Source organism: Talpa occidentalis, unplaced genomic scaffold (assembly GCF_014898055.3).
Source record: "Talpa occidentalis isolate TD23 unplaced genomic scaffold, MPIMG_talOcc4v2.1 talOcc4.12, whole genome shotgun sequence".
Taxonomy (NCBI): Eukaryota; Metazoa; Chordata; class Mammalia; order Eulipotyphla; family Talpidae; genus Talpa; species Talpa occidentalis.
In genome coordinates, this window is record NW_023601212.1 from 45,891,362 (window position 1) to 45,918,695 (window position 27,334).

At 48.1% G+C, this 27,334-nt stretch overlaps 2 protein-coding genes and 1 pseudogene across 4 annotated transcripts in view; 1 reads left to right on the top strand and 2 right to left on the bottom strand.

Moving 5' to 3' along the window:
* Nucleotides 1–19,831, top strand: CUNH19orf44 (chromosome unknown C19orf44 homolog). The gene is made up of 8 exons (XM_037506091.2): nucleotides 1–283; nucleotides 5,244–6,006; nucleotides 7,585–7,888; nucleotides 11,633–11,706; nucleotides 13,938–14,340; nucleotides 15,439–15,534; nucleotides 17,147–17,313; nucleotides 18,545–19,831. The coding sequence occupies exons 2-8, from the start codon at nucleotides 5,245–5,247 to the stop codon at nucleotides 18,614–18,616; spliced, it is 1,878 nt and encodes a 625-aa protein (XP_037361988.1). The 5' UTR covers nucleotides 1–283; nucleotide 5,244; the 3' UTR covers nucleotides 18,617–19,831.
* LOC119241075 (ribosomal biogenesis factor-like) lies at nucleotides 9,131–9,993 on the bottom strand (annotated as a pseudogene).
* The window catches only part of CHERP (calcium homeostasis endoplasmic reticulum protein), a 17,298-nt gene continuing 8,758 nt past the window's right edge, over nucleotides 18,795–27,334 (bottom strand). For 2 of the 3 annotated variants that reach the window (XM_037506087.2, XM_037506086.2), the window contains exons 8-18: nucleotides 26,990–27,269; nucleotides 26,132–26,307; nucleotides 25,075–25,510; nucleotides 23,740–23,978; nucleotides 22,752–22,885; nucleotides 21,964–22,050; nucleotides 21,509–21,652; nucleotides 21,291–21,407; nucleotides 20,738–20,832; nucleotides 20,287–20,476; nucleotides 18,795–20,171 (exon numbers count right to left, since the gene is read on the bottom strand). In XM_037506087.2, the coding sequence (XP_037361984.1) occupies nucleotides 20,090–20,171; nucleotides 20,287–20,476; nucleotides 20,738–20,832; nucleotides 21,291–21,407; nucleotides 21,509–21,652; nucleotides 21,964–22,050; nucleotides 22,752–22,885; nucleotides 23,740–23,978; nucleotides 25,075–25,510; nucleotides 26,132–26,307; nucleotides 26,990–27,269 (1,980 nt within the window). In that variant the 3' untranslated portion in view covers nucleotides 18,795–20,089. Of the gene's footprint in view, nucleotides 20,477–20,737; nucleotides 20,833–21,290; nucleotides 21,408–21,508; nucleotides 21,653–21,963; nucleotides 22,051–22,751; nucleotides 22,886–23,739; nucleotides 23,979–25,074; nucleotides 25,511–26,131; nucleotides 26,308–26,989; nucleotides 27,270–27,334 lie in introns of all 3 variants that reach the window. The other variant, XM_037506088.2, reaches the window with a different exon arrangement.

The window sequence follows — 27,334 nt, forward strand, 5'->3', positions numbered from 1 at the left end:
GGGTGCTGTGCACACAGCCCTGGAACTACCACTCCCATGATGCCAGGCGATTGTGACCTGGAGCCCCATTGGTCTTCGTAGTGCGGTGCGCGCCGGGAGATGTAGTCTCTTCCGCTCTGGAACTGTTGCTGGGGCAACGGTCCTCTGGGGCCTAAGGGTGCTGCCAGAGCGCTTTGGTGGCTTCAGTAGATGGACAGCTTGGGAGGAGGTTGACCTGGAGGCTGCGGGGCCGAACTACCAGATTTAAGAAAGGAATTGCGTGGAAACTGGGCCCATTCTCGAGGTGAGCTGGGAGGGTTGCCCGCGCCTCTAGCCTTAATTACCCTGTCTGGGGCGCACTCGCAAGCCTGCTTCACTAGGGTCGCTCTGGAAGAGTTAGATGGTCTGAAGCCCTCCACCATGTCCAGAGTTTGGTTTATTTATTTTTAAGCAACTTTATTGAGGATTTATTTACGTAGCCATACAATTCTACCCTTTTGAAGTGTACAGCTCCATTGTTTTGCATGAATTTGTCGAGTGATGCAACTTCACCACGATGCAACTTCACTTTTCCCATCACTCCCAAAGAGATTCTTCCTGCCTCTTTGCAGTCCATCCCGCACCTACCTCCAGCTTCAGCTCACAACCGCGGTACTTTCTGAGTCTAAATTTGCCTTTTCTGTACAATAATAAATGGAAGTATAGTGTGTGTGTGTTTGCATGTGGTTACTTACCCTCAGTGTAAGTAAGATGTATTTGTCTGTTCCTTCTTATTGCTGAATAGTATGACATCATGTGGATGGACCTTAGTTCTTTTGCATTCACTAGTTAATGTACATTTGGCTTGTTTCCCCATTTTATGTGCTATAAACAATAACTATTGTGAATGTATGCCTCTACATTTCAATTATCTTGGCCCATGCAGCAGTGGAATTGCTGGATCATGTGGCAACTATGCTTAATCTTTTGAGAAACTACCAAACTCCTTTCTGTATTGCCTGTCGCCCCATTTTACAATCCCACCAACAGGATATGAGGCTTTCAGTTTCTTCATATCCTTGCTAATACTTGTTATTATCTGTATTTTTGGTTCTAGCCATCCTAGTGTATGTAAAGTGGGATCTCATGCTGGTCCTAACTTGCTTTTCTCTAGTCATGTTGGAACATCTTTTCCTGTGTTTATCAGCCATTTGTATGTTTTTTTGGGTAAAATATCTGTTTAGGTCTTTTGTCCATTGGTTTATTTTATTCCATTTTTATTTTCATTTTTAAATTTAGGTATAATTGAAAGATAACATTATATTAGTTTCAGGTATAGAACATAATGAATTGATATGTATGTGCCATTGGTTTATTTTTTAATTTCATTGCTTTTAAAATACATATATTTTAATTGTAGTAAATAGTACATTACATAAAATGTGCCCTCTTTATCATTTTCTATTGGTTTATTTTTAAACCCAAGGAGACTCTTTTAAAAAAAAGATTTATTTATGCTTACAAGAACTGGGGTACAGGCCAGATATAAGCTGTGGGGGGTGAGAGGATTCACCAGAGACAGAGTGGGGAACGGAACAGAAAGATTGACTGAAGTACACAGCTGAGGGGAGCAGCAGGAGAGTCAGGAGAGGTCTGCTGCTCCATGTGGGTTGCTCCCTGGCCAGCCCGGGGATTGAACTCGTGCTACAGTGGCTGTGGACAGCTTCATAGTTTGTGTCTTAACCCCTTGCGCCACCAGGGAGGCCCAGACTTTTTTTTTTTTTTTTTTAAAGATTTATTTATTTATGCATACAAGAACTGGAGTGTAAGCCAGAGGTGCGGAAGGTGAGAGGATTCACCAGAGAGAGTGGGGAACAGAACAGGCAGATCCACTGCTGAGGGGAGCAGCGGGCAAGCAAGGTAGGAGAGGTGTGCTGCTCCATGTGGGTTGCTCCCTGGTGGGCAGGGGAATCCAGCTCCTACTGCAGTGGCAGGCAATAGCTTGATAGCGCTGTCTTTAACCCCTGCGCCACCAGGGAGGCCCAAGGAGACTTTTTTTTTTTTTTAAAGATTTCTTTTTTTTTTTAAAGATTTATTTATTTATGCATACAAGAACTGGGGCACAGGCCAGAGAGGCAAGGGGTGGGAGGATTCACCAGAGACAGAGTGAGGAACAGAACAGGCAGACTGAAATACACTGCAGCGGGCGAGACAGGAGAGGTCTGCTGCGCCATGTGGGTTGCTCCCTGGCAGGCTGGGGTTCGAACTCGTGCTGCAGAGGCTGCGGATTGCTTCATAGTGTGGTGCTTAACCCCTTGTGCCACCAGGGAGGCCCAAGATTTATTTCTTTATGCATATAAGAACTGGGGTGTAGGCCAGTTGAGGGTGAGAAGATTCATCAGAGACAGAATGGGGAGCAGAACAGGTGGATCTACTGAAATATACTGCTGACAGGAGCAGTGGGCAAGACAGGAGAGGTCTGCTGCACCATGTGAAACCCAGGAAACTTTGAGAAGAATTAGATACCAGAAAACCTAGTCTAGTGGTCAGGCCTCCACTCTGATCTATAGAATGACCTGGACCGAGTCATCTCCTAGCTGCTGCTACAAAGATATTAACAAAACTGCTGAGGTCATTCCAGCTCTCTCTCTACTTCCCATTCATCACATTCTTGAAGCTAAAAGTTAACGTGTTATATAGGCAGTCCAAATCTTGCCATTATCATGATCTCAACTTTAATAGTGTTTATTCCATGCCCTGTTCTGAACACAGGAATTCTATCAGGGCAGTAATTGTTAGTCCCTTTTTACAGATGAGCAGGTTGATGCACATGGTAAAATGACTTGCTCAGCAGCATACAAATAAGGAATTCTGCAGTGTTTTTGTAGTATGTAGTTTTCTATTCGCTGACCACATTGATCAGGCCCGTGCTAGGCATTCTTAGTACACAGGGTGGTTAAGGAGCTCAGCTTTGAAAAATGTATGAGACAAAAGATTGTGAGATTTAGCAAATCTCAAAGGATACCCAGTTGAATTTGAATTTTGCAGAAACAAATAATTCTCAGTATAATATGGAACATATTTTTGTATATAATATTTGTGTCCTACTTATATTAAAAATTGTTTGCCATTTTTCTGAAATGCATATAACTAGGTGTCTGTGTTTAATCTGGCAATCCCAATTAGGCAAGGATGGGAAAAAGGCCTTTTCAAATTTCACAGTGAATTTTTTTTTTAAATCAAATTAACACTTTGCCTGTCCAAATTATTCAAACAGAATGGAGGTGAGGCCTCCATACTTGTCTTTTCTGCCTCACATGCCATTATGTTGGAGACTTTATGCACAAATATATCCCCTTTTCCTTTTAAGAGGCTGCATAATATTCCATGTCTGCATGGGGGTCCTGGACTTCACCAGGTCTCTGCATGTGGATTTAGGTGTTTGGTGAGTACATTCCTTGAAGGTACATCTCTGTGTGTGTTTGAGAGTATAATTGTCAGCGAATCCCCAGACATAAAATTGCCAGGCTATGCATTCCACATTTTCTTTTTTTTTTTTTTAAGATTTATTTATTCATGCGTACAAGAACCAGGGTACAGGGCAGATGCGCGGGAGGGTGAGAGGACTCACCAGAGACAGAGTGGAACAGAACAGGCAGACTGACTGAAATACACTGCTGAGGGGAGCAGCGGGAGAGACAGGAGAGGTCTGCCGCACCATGTGGAATCTCGCTGGCCGGCAGGGAACGAACTGGCGCTGCAGAGGCTGTGGACAGCTTCACAGTGCTGCACTCAATCCGCTGCGCCAACGGGGAGGCCCGCATTCCACATTTTCATTGCTATTTTGGTGTTCCTCACTAAAAGGGCTGCAGTAAACACTTGCCATATTTTTCCATCCTTTTAAGTTTTTTAAATCTTTTGAAAGTTTTGTAAATCTTGCAGTGGGTTGCTCCGATTTTTTCAGGGAATGTGTAAACTCTGGTAATATGCACCGTTGCATGCACACATGATAGGCAGCAGACAGTGGATTAGGAATCTTGACAGGTGTGGGAAGCTGTGTCTGTTCATAGCCCCTCACCCCTGCCCCTTCTAGGATAGTGGTTCTTACACTTCCAAGTAAAATAAGATTACCGGTACAACTCATACAGGTGGAAATATATAAATTGCTTCCACCGCAAGTTTGTGATAGAGCTGAGGACACTTGGATAAAGACAGAGCCCTGACCTGGGGTGCAACAGGGGAGCAGAACTTATTCAGAATAGTTGTGTGATAATTGATAAAGCAGTAAAGCACAAGAGGAGAGAGCAGGGTCTTTGTAATCAGATCTGAGCTTTGAATTTAACTTTGCTGCTTACCAGTCAGGTGACTTTCAATGAAGGTGAATGACAAAATGATAGTAACCGGTCCACAAGACTTTTTTTTTTAAGATTTATTTTTATTTATTTATGCATACAAGAACAAGGTGTAGGCCAGAGGTGTAGGGGTGGTGAGAGGATTCACCAGAGATAGAGTGTGTAGCAGAACAAGCCAATCTACTGAAACACACTGCTGAGGGGAGCAGTGGGCAAGACAGGAGAGGTCTGCTGCGCCATGGGGGTCAGCTCCCTGGCCATCCAGAGATCAAACTCATGTCACAGTGGCTGGCGATAGCTTGATAGCACTGAGAGTTTAACCCCTACACCACCAGGGAGGCCCCCCCCCCAGGATTTCTTTTTTTTTAATTTTTAAGATTTATTTATTTATACAAGAACCAGTGTACAGGCCAGATGAGCAGAAGGTTTACCAGAGACAGAGTGGGGAATAGAACTGGCAGACTGATGACATACACTGCTGAGGGGCGCAGCGAATGAGACAGGAGATGTCTGCTGCGCCATGTGGGATTCTCGCCAGCCAGCCAGAATCGAACCCGCACTGCAGAGGCTGCGGACAGCTTCACAGTGCAACACTCAACCACCTGCGCCACCAGGGAGGCCCCCACAGGACTTCTTAAAGATGAAATGAGATTCTGCTGTGAGCAGAGTACCTGGCACACCTCTGGAACCTGAGAAATATGGACTCCTGTGTTTAATATGTAACATGTCTCATTTAAGACCTGGTGTTTAACTGTTCATTAAGTGGTATTCAGTCATTTTCGTTTTCCTCATTGGACTTGAAGAGAAGGCTCTGGCCAGACTCTGGCTGAGGGGCATTTGATCTTTCCTGAGGTGATGGGAGGCATTGAGAGATTTTTGACTGCACAATACATGCATTAGGTTTTCTTACTGTAAGCTTTCTTTATTCCCTAGGATGACTTCATCAAGAAAAACCAGATACCCTGGGTATGATTTTTTTGGTGATTTCAGTGATATTTCCTTAGAAGATTCAAAGATGGAAGAAATCAGAAACTTGAAAATCAGTAGAAGTCTTGCCAAAATAGTACCTGGGCATAGCAGATTTCTAAAGAGGAACCAAAGTGTGGGCGAAAAACCCCCACTCCTGAAAGAACACAATGTGCTGGGGAGTGGGCCCAGGTTCTCCTCTACTAGACCTCCAACCACTGCCTCAAAGCTCAGAGCCAACTCCGTGCTCTCCAGGCTGGCTCAGATAGAAACCAAGATCATGAGCCGGAGGCTGCAGAGGGATTTGTCTGACATGGAATCTGACCCCAAAACCTCTGACAGTCTTCCAAAGAGTGCAGACAAAATTCCCCCCAGGAGTACAGCTGAACTCTCTTCACAGAATACAGACTACACCCCCCAGAAACAAACCCATGAAATACCTGTCACTGAGAGCAACCCTCCAAATGGGAGGGTTAGTAGGTTTCTAAAGAAGAGAGAACCAGCCATTGAAAATATATCTCCTGAAGCACTTTTGGGGAAAAAGAGGAATTTTGAAACACCCAAAGAGAAAGAACCTATTAGGAAGCTGGATTCCCCAGACAGTGATGAAGAGGAAGTAAAAGAGCTGCTAGGAAGTTTGATAGAGTCTTCTAGAGAAAAAGAAACATGTCTGAAGCAGGGTTGCACCAGAAGCACAGTCAGTGAAAAAGAACAAATAAAAGTACTCTTGGTAAGGTTTTTCCTGTATTTATTTTTAACAAGTTTGTATTTGTGCCTTGATGTCATAGTACTAGAGGCTTTTGAAGGCAGCCGTCACCCATGGGCTACTTGAGCACCCATCAGAAAAGGGTCTAATGAGGAAAGGTTGGATTTCAGCCAGTCACAGGCACTGTTGTGGGCCTGCTCTGTCAGGATGAGATTTGGGACACATCAGTTATTTTTTTTATTGAGGTGAAATTCATGTAACCTAAAGTTAACTACCAAAGAATGAATGATTCAGTAGTGTTTAGAACTTTTTTTTATATTGTGCAACCATCATCATCTAATCCCAAACATTCCATCACCCCAAAAAGAAACCCCATTACCATTAAACAATCACACCCCGTTTTTTCCTCCCCTGGTTGCTGGTAATCACTAATCTGCTTTGTGTCTGTGCGTTTGCCTGTTCTGTACATTTCATAGAGTTGGGATGATACAGCATGTACCTTCTGTCTAGCTTCTCTCACCCAGCATCATGTTTTTGGGGTTCATCCTTTTTGTGACTGAGTGCTATCCCACTGTGTGGATGGGCCATAGTTTGTTCATCTAGTCACCCATTGGTGGACATTTGGGTTATTCCACCTTCTAATGATTGTGAATGGTGTGGCTGCGAACGTTTGAATACACATAACCATTGGAATCCCTGTTTTCAATATTTTTGGGTCCACCCCTTGGAGGGAATGACTGGTCCTCTGGGGATTCTCTGTGTAAGTTATTAGAAAAAGCCACAACAGGGCCTCCCCGGTGGCGCAGCGGTTGAGCGCTGGGTTGCGAAGCTGCCCGCAGCCTCTGCAGCGCCGGTTCGATCCCCGGCTGCTCCCCGGCCACCAGAGGAGGGTCCCACATGGCGCGCAGACCTCTCCTGCCGCCCGCTGCTCCCCTCAGCAGTGTACTTCGGTCCTTCTGCCTGCTCTGCTCCCAGCTCTGGCTCTGGTGAATTCTCTCACCCTCCCGCGCTTCTGACTGTACCCAGTGCATGTATAAACAAAACAAACAAACAAACAAATAAATAAAATAAAAAAAAAAATGCCTAAAAAAAAAAAAAAGAAAAGAAAAAGCCACAACAGCTACCGCATTTTATATGCTGTCCAACAGCGTATAACACTTCCTATTTCTCTACATCCTTGCCGTCACTTTTTATTTTGGGTTTTTTAAACTTTTTTTTTTTTGTATTTTAATAGCTGTCTTAGTAGATAGGAACGGAAGGGAAAACTATGCTCTAAGGGACAAATCTGCATGTTGATTTTAATTCTGTCGAGGTCCAGGCTGTCATATGTTCATCCACACTGATACAGAAAATGTTTCATTATAAATGTGCACTTGAAAGAAAAGTGACAGTTCTAATTATTTATGAAGTGCTTCTAATCCCAACAGTATCTTGTCCAAATGTTGTACCTTGACTTCAAGAAATGAGGAGAGCAGAGAGAGGGATAATGATTTGATCATGGAAGCGTTAGGCTCTTGCTCCTGCTAGCCACAGATGTCCACCATAAAGGACTTATTTATCAGCTGTTTGGTAATTTTGTTTCTTTTATTTCTGCCAAAGTAGCATCAGATCCCAGTTCAACCAAGAGCCTTTTTCCTACCGAGCGAGAAGCTTTCCAGCCCAAAACCAGTCAGGACATCGCATGTGTCAACATCCCAGGCAGCAGCCAGCACCCTGCGAAGCCTTGGCTCAAGAACTCACTCCCCACAGACCCACACTTTTGGCGGCACAGCCTCCGGCATTGGTACCTTTTCGAAGTCAGTGCACTCCAAGACGGGGCATGATGACTACTTACCCTCACCAGGGAGGAGTGAGACTGGGCTGCAGGAAGACTTGCTCTCCAAAGCCACTGATGAGAGCCTGAACGGTAACCAATGTCCCTGTGTAAGGTCACCTCGGGCAGGAAGCAGGAGGCTCTTTAGGGGGCCCTGATGTGGTGGTCACAGGCTCTGGCCACAGGGAGTTCATGGAGGGCTGAGTCACACCCTAGCTCCCTAATCTGGTGAAGGGGCCAAGTTAAATCTTTAAAATCTTCATCCTGTAACTCTGACCCAGTACGGAGCAGTAATCCCAGGAAGAAATCCTTTAGAGCCACAGACCACAGACAGGCAGCTCAATTGGCCTTTTTGTAAAGAGAAATTTGCCTCCTTTCCTGTTTCAGTTCAGAAAAGGAATCAAATCTCTAACCAGTCACAATTAAACATTGCTGCTATTAATAGTTTAACATTAGTCAGCAATATTTTTATTTTAACATTGCATGTATTTAAGAAAGAGGAGGAAGAACAAAGGTGAGATACCTGTATTGATTTCTTCCACCTGGGATGCTTCCCTCATTTAGAAACTCTGTCTGAGAGCATGATGTGTTCCAGTACATGCCAGTTGTGCTGGTCCAAGTACAGTTACAGACTCGCATGACCATGTGTGTGTGCGCGGGAAAATAGTTTTGTTACAGAGCAACCCCAATATGAAACGGGTTGCCTGACCGTGGGTCCTCACCCGCACGCTTAAAGGGGACTTATTAATGCTAAACTGCAGACACACACAAAAGGTAAATAAAAGGCTTATTTACAAGGGAAGGGGAAATGGGAAATGAATAACTCAGGGAGAAAAGAGGGAGAAAAGTTCGTAAATGCGTCCTACTGTTCCGCTGACCTGGAATCAGGTCAGCGCTGACCCGCTGAGCTGGCGAAAAACCTAGTGCGAGGCGTGGCCAAGAGAGCAACTGCTGGCCAAATGGCCTGTTAAAACGACAGAGAACATAGTTGCTTAACTTTGCCCTCAGGTCCTTGCAAGCTTCCCTTTGGGGATCATGGGATTTGTAGCTCCCAGTGTCTTGATGGGGTGGGGGTGGGGTCTACAAAGCCTATATGGAGTTTGCTCAGAACATCCTTTCCCCCTAACAGTTTTACCTGCTTTCCTAGGGCTCAAACATTGACAGGAGAAAAGCCCACAGAGAGTGAATAATCATTAATGCAGTCATGTATCCATAACATTTTAGTTGGTGATGGACCATGCACATATAAGATGGGGTCCCCAAATTCCTGTTGCCAAATGACATACAGCTGTCATACCATCACAGCCTTTCACACCAGCAGCCAACTCTCACATGTCATGTTGACAGCATCTGTTCCTTGTGCTTCATTTAGTCCATTTGGCCTCGGGTTGTTTTGCTCATCATGGCCTCTCATCATACAAAATCCACTGCTAATGCATTTTAATAAAATGACAAAATCCCCTAACAACACATGTGTCAGATTGTATTCCCATCATTAAGTGACACGTGACTGTGAAAGTTTTAAGTGACATGGAAACCTTCATAAGGAAATGAAAACCTGAGTATTCGAAGATAGGAAAGGTGTGGGACAACGTCAAAGGGCAAAGGAAAATGAACTAAGGGCAGTAAAGCAGGGAAACTTAGTTAGGCCTGCATCATCCAGATTCCTGTCCATGTTGCTCTTGGCTCAGGAGGCTCTCTTCCTCCAGGCACAGGGAGGCCTGGTGTGGCATCTTTTTTTTTTTTTTTCTGTATAAAACATTTAATTTATTTGTTTGGGTTTTTCTTGGGAATTTGATGCATCATCAGTGTATTACAACTGAGCCATTAATCTTGTAGCTTCATCAACATTAACTGGTTCATTTTCATGACACTGCTGAGGAGTCAGCTGTTTCTGCAGAGGTTCAAGAGAAAGGCCTTTTGAGAAATGTAGAAGTTCCTTTTGTATATCTACAAAAGCTTTATTCACTCTATTAACTTTTTCATCATTCACAATGTTTATCTTCTTCAGATTAGTCATAACTGGTTTTGCTTTGTTTTTTAGCCTTAAAGATTTTCTGGCTGGCTATGTGAAATACATTCCTGGACTTACGTCCTCTTAGTTTGTTCTTGGCCATTGTCTTGGGTACCCTCGTGCGGCCGCTCAAGTTCCAGGCGACGCCATCTGCACGCCCAGGATACCTGGTGTGGCATCTTAAGATCTGTCTCAGGGGTGAAGGTCAGACTCCTGTGTGCTTCAGATTTCTTTAGCTTAAAATATTTAGTATGCCAAGGTGGCACCCAGTGAGAGAGGGGGAGAAGCAACACCAACAGAGGTGTGTCCCTTCCATGTGCCCATGTGAGGGTCAGAGAATGCAGTGGATTGGAGTCTAGGCTACACATGTGAGGAAATCCTCTGAGTCCCTTCACGGACTGCCATCTTAGGCCAGAGAGGCATACATGGGTGTTCTCGCTAGCCTGATCCAGGCCACCTCCCTGGGTAAGAAGGAAGGTAGCTGTAGGCTGATAGGACAGGCCTGGGCCCCTGCCCTCCACCATCTGTCCATATTGCCTAGCTAAGCCACCTCTGAGCCCTCAATACTGGCCTGGGGATCCTCTCCTGGTGCCTGTTCCCTGCCCTCCCTTATCCAGATGCAGCTTTGAGGGAGGCAGGCAGCTAGGAGAGGTGAGTGAAAATCTGAGTTTGGGGTCTGGTATACCTGGTATGGACATCCTGATCCTCCTCTTACTGGCCTTGAGGTCTTGGGTTCTCTGTGCCGCAGTTCTCCCATTTGTAAGGCGGGGCCAGATTCAAGTCAGTGAGAGTGAAGCACCTCAGCCAGTCCTTCCCAGTAAAGGCATGCCTGAAAGGGTTGGCCAATGTGGAAGTGATGTCATTATTCCTCAACATTGTTCCAAAGTGCTCAAATCCAAAATCTACCTTAGGGTCTTTGCCATGGGCCAACTGAAAAGCTTGTTTAGGAACCTATCTTTGGACCTAACTGTGCCTACATTCAGTGTCAGAGGTTCTTGGAGGAGGGACGAACCCCTCAGACTGGAACAATAAGGTAGGATGCCACCTGGGTCCTGGCCTGTTGCAGGCCTTCAGTGGGCCTTTGGGGCTGTACTCCACTGACCTCCCCAGACGGGTGATCAGGTCCCTCTTCCTCTCATCCTAACACCCCCAGCTCCATGTATCCTGTACAGAAGACCCTGATGCCATCAGTCCTTGCTGACAGTGTCCTGCCATACCTAGAGGCACAACTCACAACCTGTGTCCTTTGGGAGACATGACCCCTCTGACCTGGCATGGCCACTCTGTGCCTTCTGTGGAACGCTGTCTGCAGTCTCTGGCGATGGGCTCGCTGGCATGCCAACATGGTCCTTCACCTTAGGATCCAGTGCCTTTAACATGGTTTAAATGAGAACTTAGGAACACTTAGAGTCCAATCTTAAGTCTGCTGAGGTGTCTCTACCCCCCCTCCTCCCTTGTGCACACTTGTGACCGTGCAGCTTCACTGAGTCATGATCATCTCTCTAGACCAGTGGCCAGGAGGCATGGCATGTTTTTATTAACAAAGTTTTATCAGAGCACAGCCACGCCCATTCATTTACCTCCGGTCTGCGTGCCATAGGGACAGAACAGGGTAGTTGTGACAGACAGTGTAGCTTGCAGAGTCATAAACATTCACCCTCCAGCCCTTTAGAGAAAGTGTGTGGCCTGGGCTGGTGGAGTCAGCCTTCTAGGTTTCCTGTCTCTTGTCCCTAGTACTCAGCCCTGCCGACTACAACATGAAAGTCAACATTTATATAGTAAATAAATGAGTAAACATTGTCATGTTACATCTTTAATTACAGATTTTAGGATAAATATTTTATCCCTTGATGATCTGACTCCAGCTGTCAGTGAGAAATCAGATTGGAAACAGAAGGTAAGCATAGCTAACTGATTTTTCCTTGTAGGCCATTACATAGGAAGGCAATGGTCAAGCTTCATTAAAGTCAGTGGTTCATTTTTTTTTTTAAAGATTTATTTATTTATGATACAAGAACTGGGGTACAGGCCAGAGGTTTGGGGGGTGAGAGGATTCACCAGAGACAGAGTGGGGAGCAGAACAGGCAGACTGACTGAAATACACTGCTGAGGGGAGCAGCAGGCGAGACAGGAGAGGTCTGCTGTGCCATGTGGATAGCTCCATGGCTGGCCGGGGATCGAACTCATGCTGCTGAGTCTGTAGATAACCTTACAGTTCGTTGCTCAACCCCTTGCACCACTAGGGAGGCCCTAGGGCAGTTGTGCACCCAGGGGACACTGGTGATGTCCACAGACATTTTTATATGGTGACTCAGGTCGGGGTTACTACTGGCATCTAAGTGGGTGTCCACCAGGGAGGTTGCTCAGCGTTCTGCACTGCACATGCCCCGCCCCACCTTGCACAAAATGTCAAGTGCCCCATGAGAGATCCTGATTTAGGTGATAAGAGGATAAAACCATTTAATGCAGAATTAGAGCAGATCCCATTTAAACTACCCATAACAGCAGAGCCCCAGTTATTCTTAATAGTTATTCTCAATTCAGTAGCAAATGCATGTTAATAAGACATTTGGCTGCCCGGTGGCAGTTTCCAAATCCTCAGATTCAGCCACCTCAAATGGAAAATACGTAGAGTGGGTTCTTGGAAACTGCAACTTTAAGTGAAATATTATGTAGCAAATCAGGTCCTCCAGTAATGTCATTACATCACTCAGTGTTGGTGGGATTTCTTTTTTCTCAGCAACATTTTAATTATCCCAGGACCTATTGTACTGTGTAGTTAGACCTACTGTGGTCACATCTGTACTGAACATGTACAGACTTCTCTTGTGGTAATTCTCTCAACAATACAGAGCATTTATATTATGTCAGGTATTATAAATTTTTTTTAAGATTTATTTATACAAGCACTGGGTACAGTTAGAAGCGCAGGAGGGTGAGAGGATTCACCAGAGCCAGAGCGGGGAACAGAACAGGCAGACTGATGAAATACACTGCTGAGGGGAGCAGCGGTCGCGGCAGGAGAGGTCTGCGTGCCATGTGGGACCCTTGCCAGTGGCTGGGGATTGAACCGGTGCTGCAGAGGCTGCGGGCAGCTTCGCAGCCCAGCGCTCAACCACTATGCCACCAGGGGAGGCCCAGGTATTATAAATATTGAGAGAGAAATCACTCCCTCGTACCTTCGGCCCTAATGTTTGACACGCGCTTCCTGCTGTCTGAAGAAACCACTGCTCGTTTTCTCTAGTCTGAGTATGCATGCAGTTGGTGATTCCTTTCATTTTTGATTATCTAAAAATATGATTGTCTAAAAATATTATCTATTGGTCCATCAGCATTCAAGGTTATTTTTACTCTTTATAGAATGTTTAGTTTGGCAGATAAGGACATTATAGGAGAAGAAAACTGTGGACAGATAGATCTTAGGAATTTAAAATAAAACATCCTTAAAAAATTAAATCCAGCAATATATACAAGTAACAACACATTTTGATGAAGTGGGTTTTCTCATAGGAATTGAAGGTTGGCTTGACATTTGAAAAGGAAACAGGAGAAAAACTATATGATCAAATCAATAAATTGGCAATGAGTATTCAAAAAGTCCAATATCTATCGATGGTAAAATAAAACAACTCTCAGTAAACTAAATATCAAGAAATGATTTATAGCCTGTGGGAAGTTTAATGTAGGTTCTATGCAAATACTACACCATTTTATATAAAGGACTTGTGCATCCTTGGATTTTGGTGTCCTAAGGGTTCGTGGAATCGAGTCCCACAGACACTGAGGGGCAGTGGGCCATAATAATGACACTTTCACAGACTGTACTGCTTGCTGCCATGGGTGCTCCGTCACTGCTGAGGGGGGCGTGCTCTCAGGTTCCTTGCTGAAGCACTGCAAGGGCACTGCTCGCTTGCAAGGGCCAAAATATCAGGCTGTACACCTGAAGCTCAGACTGTTAGAAATTGATACTACCTCAAGTTATAAGAAATGAACTCTGCCCCACGCCTGACCTGCCTACTTGCTGGGCCCAGATGTGCCCCCCCACACCTCATCCTAATGCACTGATGTTCTGAGCACGTTGACCATTGGAAAACACTTAATAGTGACCTCTGCTATTCTTCCTTTTAGAAAGAAGGTCAGAGGGAAGAGACATTTAGTGAAAGCCCCTGGGCAGTGGGCCCCCCCACTGGAAGTGAGGTGTCAGAGCACCTCAGTGAGCAGTCTGCACCCTCTGCCAGCCTAATGCCAATGTCTCAGGCATGCACAGCCAGCACGGTGAGCTCTGGCTACTCAGAAGATTTTGAAAATTCTCCAAGCCCCACAGCTTCTGAGCTGACAATGCACTCTGAGGAGTCTCCCTTGGACAGGACACTGGATACCTGCTCTGAATTCTCCTCCAGTCTGGAGACTGGCCTTCCCACACCCGTGCCCAAATCTCGGAAGAAGCAGGCCAGAGACGTGACTAGAGTCATTGTGAAGGAAACAGCTGTGCAGACCCTGGAACCCGCCTTCACCTACCAGTGGACAAAAGGTAGGCATGTTAGGGGGCCCCCAGGGCCAAGGAGAGGGTGTGCAGGGCATGAGGCGGGACATTAGTGGTAGGTGCTCAGACACAACACTCTTTAGGGTCCTTGTGCTCCTTTTGTCCTCTAGATGAATGCCCACAATGTATACACAGCTTGTTGCTAGACAGTGTAAGGGGGTGTAATACTGGCCTGATAGATTAATTTTGATTGGGGAGCTTGACCAGCTGGAGGTGGGACCCGTTTCCAAGGAGGAAAAATCCACCAGATGTGCCAGGTCAGATCGTTAGCAGATTCTATGGTATTGAAACCTGGTCCTGTGATCAGAACCCTTGTGCCTTCTCCACGTCCCTCTGATGCCCTTCTTGTGTTATAGCTGGTGGTCAGCAAGTGTGTGTTTCTGTCCATATTTTTGTAATTTAAAGATACACTACTATAAAACGTGATGCCATTTTCCTAAGACTAGGAATGTTGAAAAGAGAAAGAGAAAGACAAAAGGCAGCCAAATAAACCAACCAGTAGTGTCCAGGCAGCATTTCCTCAGTGGCCTGTAGAGGAAAGCAGAGGTGGGTGGGCACAGTGCCTCGGTGGTACACCAGCAACTGTGAGCCAGAGAACCTGCCAGAAAGTTGAAAGCAGGTTTGGGAAAAAATTTTGAAGCGGGAGAGGTTAAAAAAGCAAGGGGTATGGCCATGGTCATGGTCAAAAAGAGGAAAGAACAGATTCACCTGACTTATTTTATTTTATTTTAAGATTTATTTATTTATACAAGAACTGGGGTTTTATACAAGAACTGGTCAGAGGCACGGGAGGATGAGAGAATTCACCAGAGAGAGTGGGGAGCAGAACAGGCAGACGGACCGAAGACACTGCTGAGGGGAGCAGCAGGCGAGGCAGGAGAGGTCTACAGCACCATGTGGGTAGCTCCTTGGCTGGCTGGGAATCAAACCTGCGCTGCAGAGGCTGTGGACAGCTTCACAGCACAGCGCTCAACCCGCTGCACCACCAGGGAGGCCCCACGTGGCTTATTTTAACAGCATGTCTGTTGCTGAGAAGTCATTGCACTGAATCTGACCCACTCATCATCCCCCTTCATCCTTGGGCAGAGGCCGGTATGGCAGCCATCGGGCCAGCCCTGGGAGGTGCCTACGTGGACCCTGTGCCCATTGCCAGTCATGTGGTCAGCGCCGATGCCATCGAAGGTAACTGCCTGACTCAGCAGGTCTTTTGGGGGAAGACACATTTCTCCTGCAGATTTGCATCCATCCTTTGAGGTGTGGTGTTCCCTATTAGTGCTGAGTTTGAGGAACCCTTTGGTGGGGATTGTCACAGCCAAGGGCCACAGCCATAGTTCCTGGTATCCCAAGTCGACAGATTGAGAGAGTCCAAGAGCCTTCAGCCTGTCTGGCAAATGGAACGAGTGTCAAACTAAGCAGGAGGGTTCTGCGTAACACGCTTATAATCCCTTTTCCCACAGGGACTGTGTGTGTGTGATCTTCTTTGAATCTTTGACTAGAATCCCAGGTTTTCCCCAAGATACTTAGCAAGCACTGAACAGCTGCCAGGTCAGGGAGCATGGACCATGCATCCTTGCTGAGTCTGAAGGATCTTGGGACCCTGGGGAGGCCCAGCCTGTCCTAAGGCAAAAGGAAGGTGCCTGACTGCCCCGACTATGCCAGGTCTCTTTGGGGTGACCGACAGCTCTCATGACACAAGAAGAGTCTAGTACCTATTGTTTTACCTTTTCAATTTGCTTAAGATCATTTTTTTTGAGATGAAGGTATTAAAGTATGCTGGTTATAACAAAATGTTTATATACTTAAAAAAACTCCATTCTTTTTTGAAAAATTTATTTTTTATTATTACTATTTAAAATTTTTTTTTCCTTTCTAAATCTTTTTTTTTAAGATTGATTTATTTATACAAGAACTGGGGTACAGGTCAGAGGTGCAGGAGGGTGAGAGACTTCACCAGAGAGAGCGGGGAGCAGAACAGGCAGACGGACTTAAGACACTGCTGAGGGGAGCAGCGGGCAAGGCAGGAGAGGTCTGCCATGCCATGTGGGTTTCTCCCTGGCCGGCCAGGAATCGAACCTGCACTGCAGAGGCTACGGACAGCTTCACAGTGCAGTGCTCAACCCACTGCGCCACCAGGGAGACCCTGCAAAATTTATTATTAACCTCAAAGTACTTTAACCTCAAAGATTTTTCCATGTTACTATGTAGTCTTAATATTGTTCATTTTTAACAGTTGCACAGTTTATTCTTAAAATTATTTTAATTACGTTTAAAAACGCATTGTATAAAATTTCCCTCTCAGCCACCAGTAAGTGCACAGTTAATTCAGTAGGATTTACTGGAATGACATGCGGTTGCACATTTTTGGGTGCTAGATGCCCAGACATGTTTGTGTTGGGTTCTAAGGTGAAGATTTTCAGTGCTGCCTGGGAGTAAGCCTTAGACACGTACAGCTCTTGAAACGCACACGTCAGTAGAACACAGTTCATTTACCAGAGACAGACGGATGGATGGACAGAGCAGGTGGGGCCTTCACTACAGTCGTGTGTGGCTTAGTGACAGAGCTGTGTTCTCAGGATGTGTTGTTGGGCAATTGCATGAAGAGTACGTTGTGTGAATGTTGTAGAGTCTAATTACACAAACCTATATGGTGCAGTCTAGTGGGACCACTGTCATATCTGTGATCCTTTGTTGACTGAAATGTCATTAATCTGCATGTGACTATACTTCCGTTCTGATATACTAAGGGGAAAAGGGTGTGTGGCTGAAGTGCATGAGTGTGACTGGGGTCTGGCAGCCCTGACAGCTTACAGCCCAACTGTGTTCGCACTCAACGACCTGCTGAAGCAGCAGCTCAACCTGACGCAGCAGTTCATGGAATCTAGCCGGCACCTGCACAGGGCCCTCCTACAGTCCCTGGACCAAGATACCTTCCACTACCATACACTGGAGGAAACCAAAGAGGTCAGCACAGCACCTGTCGTGGGAGGGAGGTTGGTGGCCCAGTCCTGTCCCTGTGAGGGCAACTGTTTCTCCTTGTCCATGATATAGTCTGGACGGGTGGGACATAAAAAATAGCCGCTCAGCTGTGTGTCTCCTCACCAAGGCCTGTCCTTCCACAGACCCTTCCCAAATGCCAGCTGGACAGGGCCTCTCCCCATCCCATAGCCCAAGGCTCTAAAGCTGTCACCCTCATCTCTTTTTCCTCCAAAATCTTAGTGTTTATCTAATTATAAAAGATGTTATTTTATAAAAGCTTGTTTCAGTGATGTAACTTATGAAGTCCTCCACAATTTCAGAGATAACTATTAGCTATTCAATCTATATTCTTTAGATTTTCCCAATGTATAATGTATATTATTTACAATATTTTACATAATATAATGTATGTAACATGTATATTTCCTTATAGAAATGACATCATGCTACATCAAACATTCTACATGGTGGCTTTTATCATTTTATCTACAAGTATCTCAGGAAGGACTTTAAAATATATGCGTAGTCCTATTATAACATCAAACCAAATGAACTTTTCTTAGTATCACTGATTATCATGTTCAGATTTTTACTTGTCTCATCAAAATTGTGCCTTTTGTTCCTATTTTTCCGTTAGGATTCTAATCTAGAGCAGCAGTTCTCAACTTTGTTTCCTGAGGTGCTGTGACCCGCCCAGGCGCCCCCGCCCCCACTGTTGGCAGGCTGCAGACCCACTTTGAGAACTGCAGTTCTACAGGCCCTATTCCTCCTATTCTTTGCACGCCCCACCACCCCGGGCCCCATTTTCTTGCAAATTGTTGAAGAAAAGTTGTTCCTCTGGAATCTGGATCTGTGTGGGGCCCTTTAACTTGCTCCAGTTGGATATACATTAGCTGATGGAATGCAGGCTGAAACCCTGACTATAGCCCACCATGGCTTTCGGCTACTGGTTGTGCCCAGGTCCTGATATTGGCACCCAGGCTCTTCTCCCTACCCCATGTACTCCTGTCAGCTTCTACTGCCTGCCTTGGTTGCTCACTTCTTGCAGGCTGCCCTGCCCAGAGCCTACCTGGGTTTCTCTTTCATTTCCATAGCAGTTACACGGCACTTACCATTTTCTTTTATGTGGCCCTGGCCCTTAAGGGACAGGTGCCATTCAGCACCCAAAGCCTTGGTAGACTGGCAGTGATGTGTCTGTCTGTCCTTTGGTCTGCAGTACATCCGGCACCACAGGCCTGCCCTGCTGACCATGGAGGATGCGCTGAAGGAGGTGAAGGAGGAGCTGTGAATGCCAGGTCAGGCAGAACAAGTTCGTCTGACCTCACAGTTGCTCCAGGACGCCGCCTGACATGCACACACATTCCCATTGTGACATTGAGTGGTGGGGACAGATGGTGCCTGGGACTCAACTGAGCAATCTTGGCTTCAACCTCTTCTAAGTCAGTAACTGACCTTACAGGCCTGCCCCACCCCGAGTATACCTAGCACCTGAGGACACAAGACAGGCTAGCAGAGATGAACCTCCAGGTGGAGTTATGACTGTTCACCATACAACAGTGGCCCAATAGAGTTGCTCTACCTGACCAAGTGCTAGCTTCCTAACAAGTGAGGCAGATGGCGGAATTCCAAGCCCCATCTAATGAAACTAATGTGACTAACAAGGCCACTGGCCAGGTGCCCATGTGGCGACTCCCTTGAGAGAACAGGCTGAGTCAGAGGGCCACAATCAGGCACCATCTGCATTCAACACACCTCCTCCCACTAAGCCCAGCATACTTGTCACTTAAACACAAAAAGACTGAGGTCTTTAAAAAAAAAAATCTTTATTTGAAGGCAAAACAGTAAAATCCACAAGAAATTGTTAACAGCATGTGTTTACGTTTTATCCTGAATCAGACACATTTGAACAGTTCACAGCTACAGGAAATCTAGAACAAAATCAAATATTTTACCACATCAGGTTGAAAAGTTGGAGAGGATTTTGCATCTTATTGAAAAGAATTTTTCAAAAATGTTTCTGTACAAATAAGCGGTGCTTATCACACTGCCCACAGACAGTCACTGGTGGCTCAGGTGGAGGTGGCTCCCTGTTGGCCTGGCCTCCCTGTGGGCAGGTGGGTAGGTGGGGCTGAGGGAGTGACTGGATGGGGAGACCCACATTGGATCTGAGTGGCCACCACATGGGCACTGGTGCTCGGGCTCCTAAGAGAAAATGTAACACCACACACTGAGGGCTTGATTCTCTGTGGTATCATCCCCTAACCTGCAGATGCCTCAGATCAGCTTCCTCAGAACCTGTTTCTGCAGGTAATAGCAAATGGCTAACATTCAGGAAAAAAAATTCAACTTCAACAACTAAAATAACTGAACTAAGGGCCAGCATGTCTCAGAGGAATCAGGTCTCCCAATCTTTCACAGGGGTCATCTCAGATCAGTAATTGTTTTTTTCTAAAACTATTAAACCATTTGGGATTAAAAATAAAAACGCTGTTTAACTTTACAAATCAAAAAGGTTTTGTTTTTCCATTTCTAAAGATAGAGCAGTGCTGGCGCCTGCCTGAGCTGTAGCATTACACATGGACGGGGAGGTGGGTGGGTGGCCTGTCTCATGGTCCTGCTGGTCTGCTTTGGCTCCACATGCGCCCTCGTGATGAAGAGGCTCAGGTCTGCCTGCCAAGGGAGGCACATTTGTTCCTTCTACGTCAAGCGTTGTCTGGGGCGGAGGGTCTTGTGTTCTCCGGTTGTGTTATGGGCAGTGAGCTCACGCCATGTGGGCTGGGGCATCTCGTGGGCCTTTGGCTTCTGCGGCAGAGCTGCTTTGTAGGGGAGTCCAGACCTTGCCACTGTTGGGCATGGTGTTTGTCACTAGGTGTGCCACAGTCCCCTCTCCTGTTGCTCCCCAAAGATGGAGACTGCGCGCCCAGTGGCCCCGACCCTCTGCCACCGCCATTTGCCTACTTGCACTCGTCCCTGGCCTTCATGCGTGCGATGAAAGAGTAGCTCTTATTTCGGCGGTAGTTCTCGTAGGGGTCATCCAGGGCCACGCCCACACCCTTGTACTGGTCCCATTTGTCCCGGACATCACCGCCCTTGATGGGGTCTTGTATCCCTTGCTCCTTCACACCAAGGCCGCCGGATCCACTCCAGCCTCAGGAAAAAAGGGGGACAAGTGGTTATAATCCCCAAAAGAAGCAAACTATGGTGCATTTACCTACGAAGGTGACCCAGGGGCACCCTGGGAACTGCACAACATGCAGACAGGTGGTGTATAACTGGCACGTGTAAGAAAACCTGCAGAAACCCTGCTGGCTTACCCCCCTTTTCAGAATTTCTCACAAAGTCGAAACTCTCCCAATTCAATCATACCCCATTCCTGAGTGCCCGGAGCAGCTTCTTCCTGGGAACCTACCCATTTTCACCAGCATCTGATGGCCTTTGTTCTCCTCCCCAAGCCGGGAGTCAGGTATTGGAGGTGCTGAATTAGAACCCAGGCCGGCTGAAGAACTAAAATGAAGACAGGTTATGTTTTTACCAAAAAGCCGATGTGTTTATTGGGATGAAAGTCCTCAGAATTATAGCAAGGAGCTATAACTATATAATTATATAGCTGTGAGTATTCACAAGTGGGAGATGGGCCAACATGGACACACATAAACACATCTCATTTGTCCATTTCTGCTTTGTCAGCCAGAGAAAGGGGGTTCCTGTCCCACACTTAGCACAGGGGCAGTTCACACCAAACCCCTAAAATGGTTAGAACACAGAGCCCAGTTACTGCCTCTGGTTTTACAGTGTAACCATAACAAGGCAGGACCTTGGTGAGAGGAGGTACGGAGACTGTGCTATGTAGCATTTGGGGTGCTGCCTTGAGCGCATCTTCTAACACATTCATATTCACTGCAAAGCCTCGGAGGATTCCATGCCCCTAACAGGCCACCTGAAAGTCACCACAGAAATCTTACGGCGGTGTGGGGCTCCTAGACCGTGAGCGGCGTCTCCTTCCTGGGGAGTATGACTTGGAGCGGGAGCGGGAGCGGGAGCGGGAGCGGCTTCTTGAGGAGCGTGATCGGCTCCGGCTCCTGTGGGGAGGGAAGGACAATGCAGTGGTCAGCACAATCTAATCTACAGGGGGCCACAGGAGCCCCAGGCTGCAAACCCCAAGAGATGGTGCCCTGCCTACCTGGATCGGGAGCGGGAATAGGAGCGGGAACAGGAGCGAGACCTTGACCTCGAGTATGAGCCTGATGACTTGGAGGACCTCGAGTTGGAGCGGGAAGACGAACGCCCTCGGCTTTTGGATCTGCTGCGAGACCTGGAGGGTGCACTGTGGGGAGAGGCCTGTTGAGCCCAGCCAGCACCTCACCCCAAGTAGAGATGCACCCATCCACATAAGGGCGTCTCATCAACAGCCTGGCTGAATATATAGATTGCACAAGTTTCTCCCATGCTGTGTTCCAGGTTTTACTTAGGCCTTATGAGAAGTAATGCCCAGTAACTCCTTGAACCAGCAGAGGCCACAGAGCTGACCTCCCTTTACCCATGTCAGAGAGTGACACAATGACAAGTCGGGTAGGCAAAGATAGGGTCTTAACAACCCCCTGAAACTGGGGAGGAATGCAGTAGCACAGCACTCACCTGTTCCTCTTCTCCTGGCCCTTCCTCCGCCGGGCGCGCATTTTTGCTCGGAAGAACTCATAGAGGCCATTCTGTTCCCAACCCTCACTGTAAGACAGGGTCCCCCCAGCCTGTGACTATGCCAGTCTCCCTCCCACAAGAACAAAAACCACTCTACCAGCCTCCCAGGTGTGAGGCCTCTATCCTTACTTCCTCAGGACCTGAGAACAGCTCACACAAAAAGTACTCCGGCACTCACTCCATGGTTGCGTTTTCGGAGACAAGGAAGCAGGCAGAGAGGCCAGACCATGTGCTCAACTAACTCCCCCAGCTTCCACATCTCCTCCACCCCCGGGTTCCTCAAAATAGCTGGGGGACAAGGGGATGAGGTAGGGGAACCTCATGGCCTGTGGTCATTGTAACTGGGGACAAGGGGTTCCAAATTAGCAGGCCTGGCAATGAGACTGCTTGAGTAGAGTATCCTGGGGACCCCGTGACAAAGCCACATGACAAAGCCATGTGACAAAATTGTATATGCAGCAGCAGCTGAGAGGACTTCTTGTCCTAACATGTTCCAACTAGAAAGTCCATCAAGGGCCATCATTTGTGACACACATTGCCCACAGCCAAGATAAACAGGCTTCTTGACTCAAGCAGTGGTTTTTCTCTTGGACACCTCCACATGTCCTCACTCATCCTCACCCCAGCCCGGCTGAAAGTCAGGGGACTCATGAAGCAAACTTGGGAAGACAGGCTAGAGGGGACAGAGAGACGCCTCTGCCCTGCAGCCCTGTCCCTCAAGCCCCTACCTGTTCCTGGGCCTATCGTGGGAGGGTGGGCTATAAAAGGCCTCTACAGCTGCGAGCAGCCTCTCACTGGGCGGCATGGGGGGTGGGAGGCGAATATCTTTAGGGTCCAAAGGCTTATACTCGTGGTCTTCTAGCTGCAAAGAGATCACAGTCATTACTATGCCCAGTGACGCACCCTCAGGCCCACCCAGGTACTGCAGAAGTTGGCGAAGCAGGAGGACAGGGTTCTGGGCTTAGGTTAGGGTGGCACCAGGGTCCTCAACCTGCCCTGCCTAGGGACTCCAAACCCTTTGTAGGGCTTCAGCCCCACCAAATGCATTCCTAACTAGGAAGGCTGGGGGAACTTCTAAGGCTGGTAAAAGCCAATCTTCTGTAAGAAAGCACATACAAGGACACAGTCTCCAAGCTTGTGACAGAAAGAACCCTCAGTTTATCCACAGATGTGCCACTGAGCCCAGGTATCAATGCTTCCGTCTTCTACCCCAGGTCCCATCTTGATCAGACCAGCGTCAGCCCTTTGCCAGGCTGTATACTCTGTTCTACCTCCTACCCCAAGCATTGCCCCCAAACCCCTCTGCTTCCAGCTGCCCCACCTGACCGTTCTCAACTACCTGTCTGACAATATTTTAGGACAGAAGTGGCAGTGACACTGCCAACGGTTCCACAGCAAAGGCTTGAGGCCATTCTCCCCTGGTATCTGTGTCTGCAGATTGCCCCTTTCTAAGTCCCTCTGCCATCAGCCCCTGGACACAGGACTCCTGAGAGCCAGCCCACTCTGAGGGGTACAGAGGCATAGAGGACATGGGCTTGCTCACTGTCTCTGCAGAGTGAGACAAAGACCTTGGGCTGGGCATAATGTTTGGCCAGTCAAGTTCACTGGGGAGGGAATGTGAGGGGAGAGGCCTGGAAGCAGCATTTTGTAGCCTGTTGGGAACTGCTTCACAAATTTTCACATGGAGACAGCACATGCATGGCTGTGACACGTTACCTTCACAAGGGGGGCCATCAGCCCAGCGGGGAGGTCGAAGTAGGGCACATTGGGGACCAGGCTGGGGTCATCGTGGTTGATATGGGGAGGGCCCTGTCGCCGCATGTGGGGGGGCTGCCCGTTGAAGCCGTGGGGAGGAGGGCCGAAGTCAGGGTGCTGGGGCCCCCCCCAGGGTGGGTGCTCGTTGATCCCAGGATGAGGCATGCGGTGGCCAGGGTGGTGGTGCGGGGGGCCCATCTCTGCAAGAGAGACACTGGTCTCAGGTCTGTGGGAGGCTGTGAGCCGGGTGGGAGCAACACAGCTCTCCACAGTGACAGGTGCCCGCGGGTAGAAAGCAGCAGAGGGGCAAGGATGCCCACACCCACTTACCGGTAGCCCTGCCCGACACCTCTCCAGCTGCCTCACTCACTGCAGGGCGATGTAGGAGGGGGATGAGCCCGGTTGAGAAGTCTGGCCAGCACCCACAGCAGCTCCCAAGAGACCCACAGGGAAATCCCAGAACCAAACAACAGCAATGCTCCCTCAAACTCACCCCCCTAGTCCCTCAGACATGACTGCATTTGAAGAAAGGGCTGTTAAAAAGGTGATAAGTTATAATGAGGTCCTGGAGAGGGAGGGAGGCCCTGAACCAATTTGGCCAGAGTCCTTAGGAGAAGGAGACTAGGATACAGACATACACGGAGAGCCTTATTCCCACAGGACATGAGGAAAACAAGCCAGGAGAGGAGGAACCCACCCTACCCACACCTTCATCCTGGACCTCCAGCCTGCAGGGCAGAGACTAAATGCTTGCTATGCACATTGCTTGTCTCTGGTGCTACGTTCTAGTAGCCCCCAAACTCACAAAACCATGTAATATAAATGTGCTAAATGGTCTCCAAGCTGAATTCAGTCAAGGATGGATTTACAAATTAAGATAGAAACAGTTAAGAGTAGGAATTTTTAAAAAGAAAATCAACAAAACCAGAGAGCCTCTCAAAAAACTAAGCTATAGAAAAGCCAAAGAACACCCACAAAACAAGGATGGTGTCCCACTCACTGCCTGTGTGCTCTAAGAGACCCTGTCTGCCCCTGCCCGAAGGACAGATGGTACCCTGTGCCAGGGTGTAGTAATGGGCTGGGCCCACCAGGCTCTCAGTTCTCCTTCCTGGAGTCTTCCCACCTTCTGGGGTTCTATACTGACTTCTCAATCACCCTACCAGCTCTGCCTGTCACTTTGCTTGGGGGACACACCAGGGATCACGCTGACACCGGCAGTCACCTGCTAGGCTCTCGAGGCCTGGCACACAGGACCTGTGCTAAGGAAACTAGGGGCTGAGCAATCCCTGAACTCACCGGCAGGGAAGTCCCCCTGAGGGTAGTCGAAGCGGTGAGGGTAGGGCGGTCGTTCAAAGGGGTGCCGTGGGGGGAAGTCATCCTGCATGAAGCGGGGCGGGAAGCGGTTGAAGTTGTGCGGGTGAGGCGGCTGGTTGAACTGTGGGTGCTGCTGGTGGGGTGGGAAGGGGCCCCGGAAGTGCGGTGGCCGCTGCATGCGGAAGGGTGGCTCACGCTGGCCCCCACCCCAGGGTGGCTGCTCATGTTGGCTGTTCCAGGGGCCCTCGAACTGGCTGTTCCAGTTTGGGTCAGGCTGGCTGTTCCATGGGGCATCGCGTTGGCCATTCCAGCCGGGGTCCCCCCGCTGCTCACCCCACATGCCCTCATGGCTGTTGTTCCAGGGTGGGCAGTGGGGTGGCCCGCCCTGGTGATGCGGGTAGGGGGGCTGCTCGGGAGGCTGCAAGGCAAAAAGCAAACATGAGCCCCTGTGGGTCCGGCACAACAGAGCTGGCCTGACCATAACCCCAGCATGCGAGGGCGGCAGGCCCACCATCAGTCAGGTACTGCTCTAGGTATATGAGATCAGGTGACTGACCCTATGAGCAGTGCCATGGTGTCTGCCCACATCTCTGTGCCCAGACTCCCAAGGCAGCAGGGGCACACAGCTGCCCCTGCCTGGTGAACCACTAGAAACCCATTAATCAGCAGAGACTGCCACCCACTTGCCTGGCTCCACTCAGGCCCAAGCTTGCCCCACCTGTCCCCACCATAAGCTTTAAGAAATACCTGCTGGGGCCTCCCTGGTGGCGCAAGGGGTTAAGACGCAACCTATGAAGCTATCCGCAGCCTCTGCAGCATGAGTTCAATCCCCTGGCTGGCCAGGGAGCAACCCACATGGCGCAGCAGACCTCTCCTGACTTGCCCGCTGCTCCCCTCAGCAGTGTACTTCAGTCAATCTGCCTGTTCTGTTCCCCACTCTGTCTCTGGTGAATCCTCTCACCCCCGACACCTCTGGCCTGTGCCCTGGCTCTTGTATGCATAAAATAAAATAAATCTTTAAAAAAAAAATAAGAAATACCTGCTGTTGGCCCCAAGGAGCCACAGGGTGAGGCTGGTCAAACCATGGGGGTTTGTTTGGTGGGATCTGGTCGTGGGGTCCAGGGCCCCGGGGGCCAGCAGTGGCAGGGTCCTGGACCCCTCCTGTGGTGTCATACTCGGAGGAACCAGGCATTTGGATGGGAGGCTTGTTGTCATCTATAACCGGGCAAGCAGTTAGTCAGAAGGGCCTAGCAGCAACAGCCACCCCCAGTCAACCCAGATAAGGAATTTATTTCCAAATAAATCCTTGCACAGGACATACGCCCTTCTGAGAAAGTTTTACTGTAAACACCCTCCTTCTGCATGTCCATTTTCATTTACTTGGAAGTTTTTAATCATTGAGTTTTATTAAATATCTTTCCTGCCTCTAGATAAAAGATTCTCTTTTCCCATGAGACCCATCACCTTATTAGACTTTCTATGTTAAATTATCCTTATATACTGCTGGAACAACCCTATTTGGCCAGATATTTTTTAAATACTCTGCTGGATTTCATTTGTTAAGATTCAATCTAGTATTTCTGCACCTTTGTTCAGATATCCTGGAATCTATTTTGGGATTCTTTCCCTGTCCTTGTTCATCTGGTGTAAAAATTCTCCTAGTCTCAAAAATGACTTTGGTAGCTTTCCTCTCTATCTGCATTCTGGGACTGTTAATACAGAATAGTATTGTCCCAGTTGTAAGGAACTGGATATAAACTGAAATTACCTTGCCTAGTGCTTACAAACAGATTAGATCTGGTCCTACAATGGGACCCAATAGGACAGAATCTCCTCTGGGGGAGCAGGGTGCTTTCCTGGGGCTGCCTCCCAGGGGTGAGTGTGAGGGGCCACATACCAGGCTGTGTAGTTGGTGGGATAGATGGGGCAGGCGCAGAGGCTGGAGGTGGGGCAGGTGGTGGAGGGGTGGCCTTGACTTCGGCTTCCATTTGCGGCATCTGGATCTGTTGTTGCTGCTGTTGCTGCTGTTGTTGCTGCTGTTGCTGCTGCTGCTGCTGCTGCTGCTGGGCCAGGCTGTTGACAAACTCCTCGTGCTGCGTCTTTAGGGTCTGGATCTGTTGCTGGAAGGCTAGCTGCACTGGTTGCACCACCGAGGAGTACTCGTTGATGAGTGTCGCCTGGCAGCAAAAAGAGAGCAGTGGAACTCAGGGGGGTTAGAGGGCTTGGCACTCCCTGCAGTCCC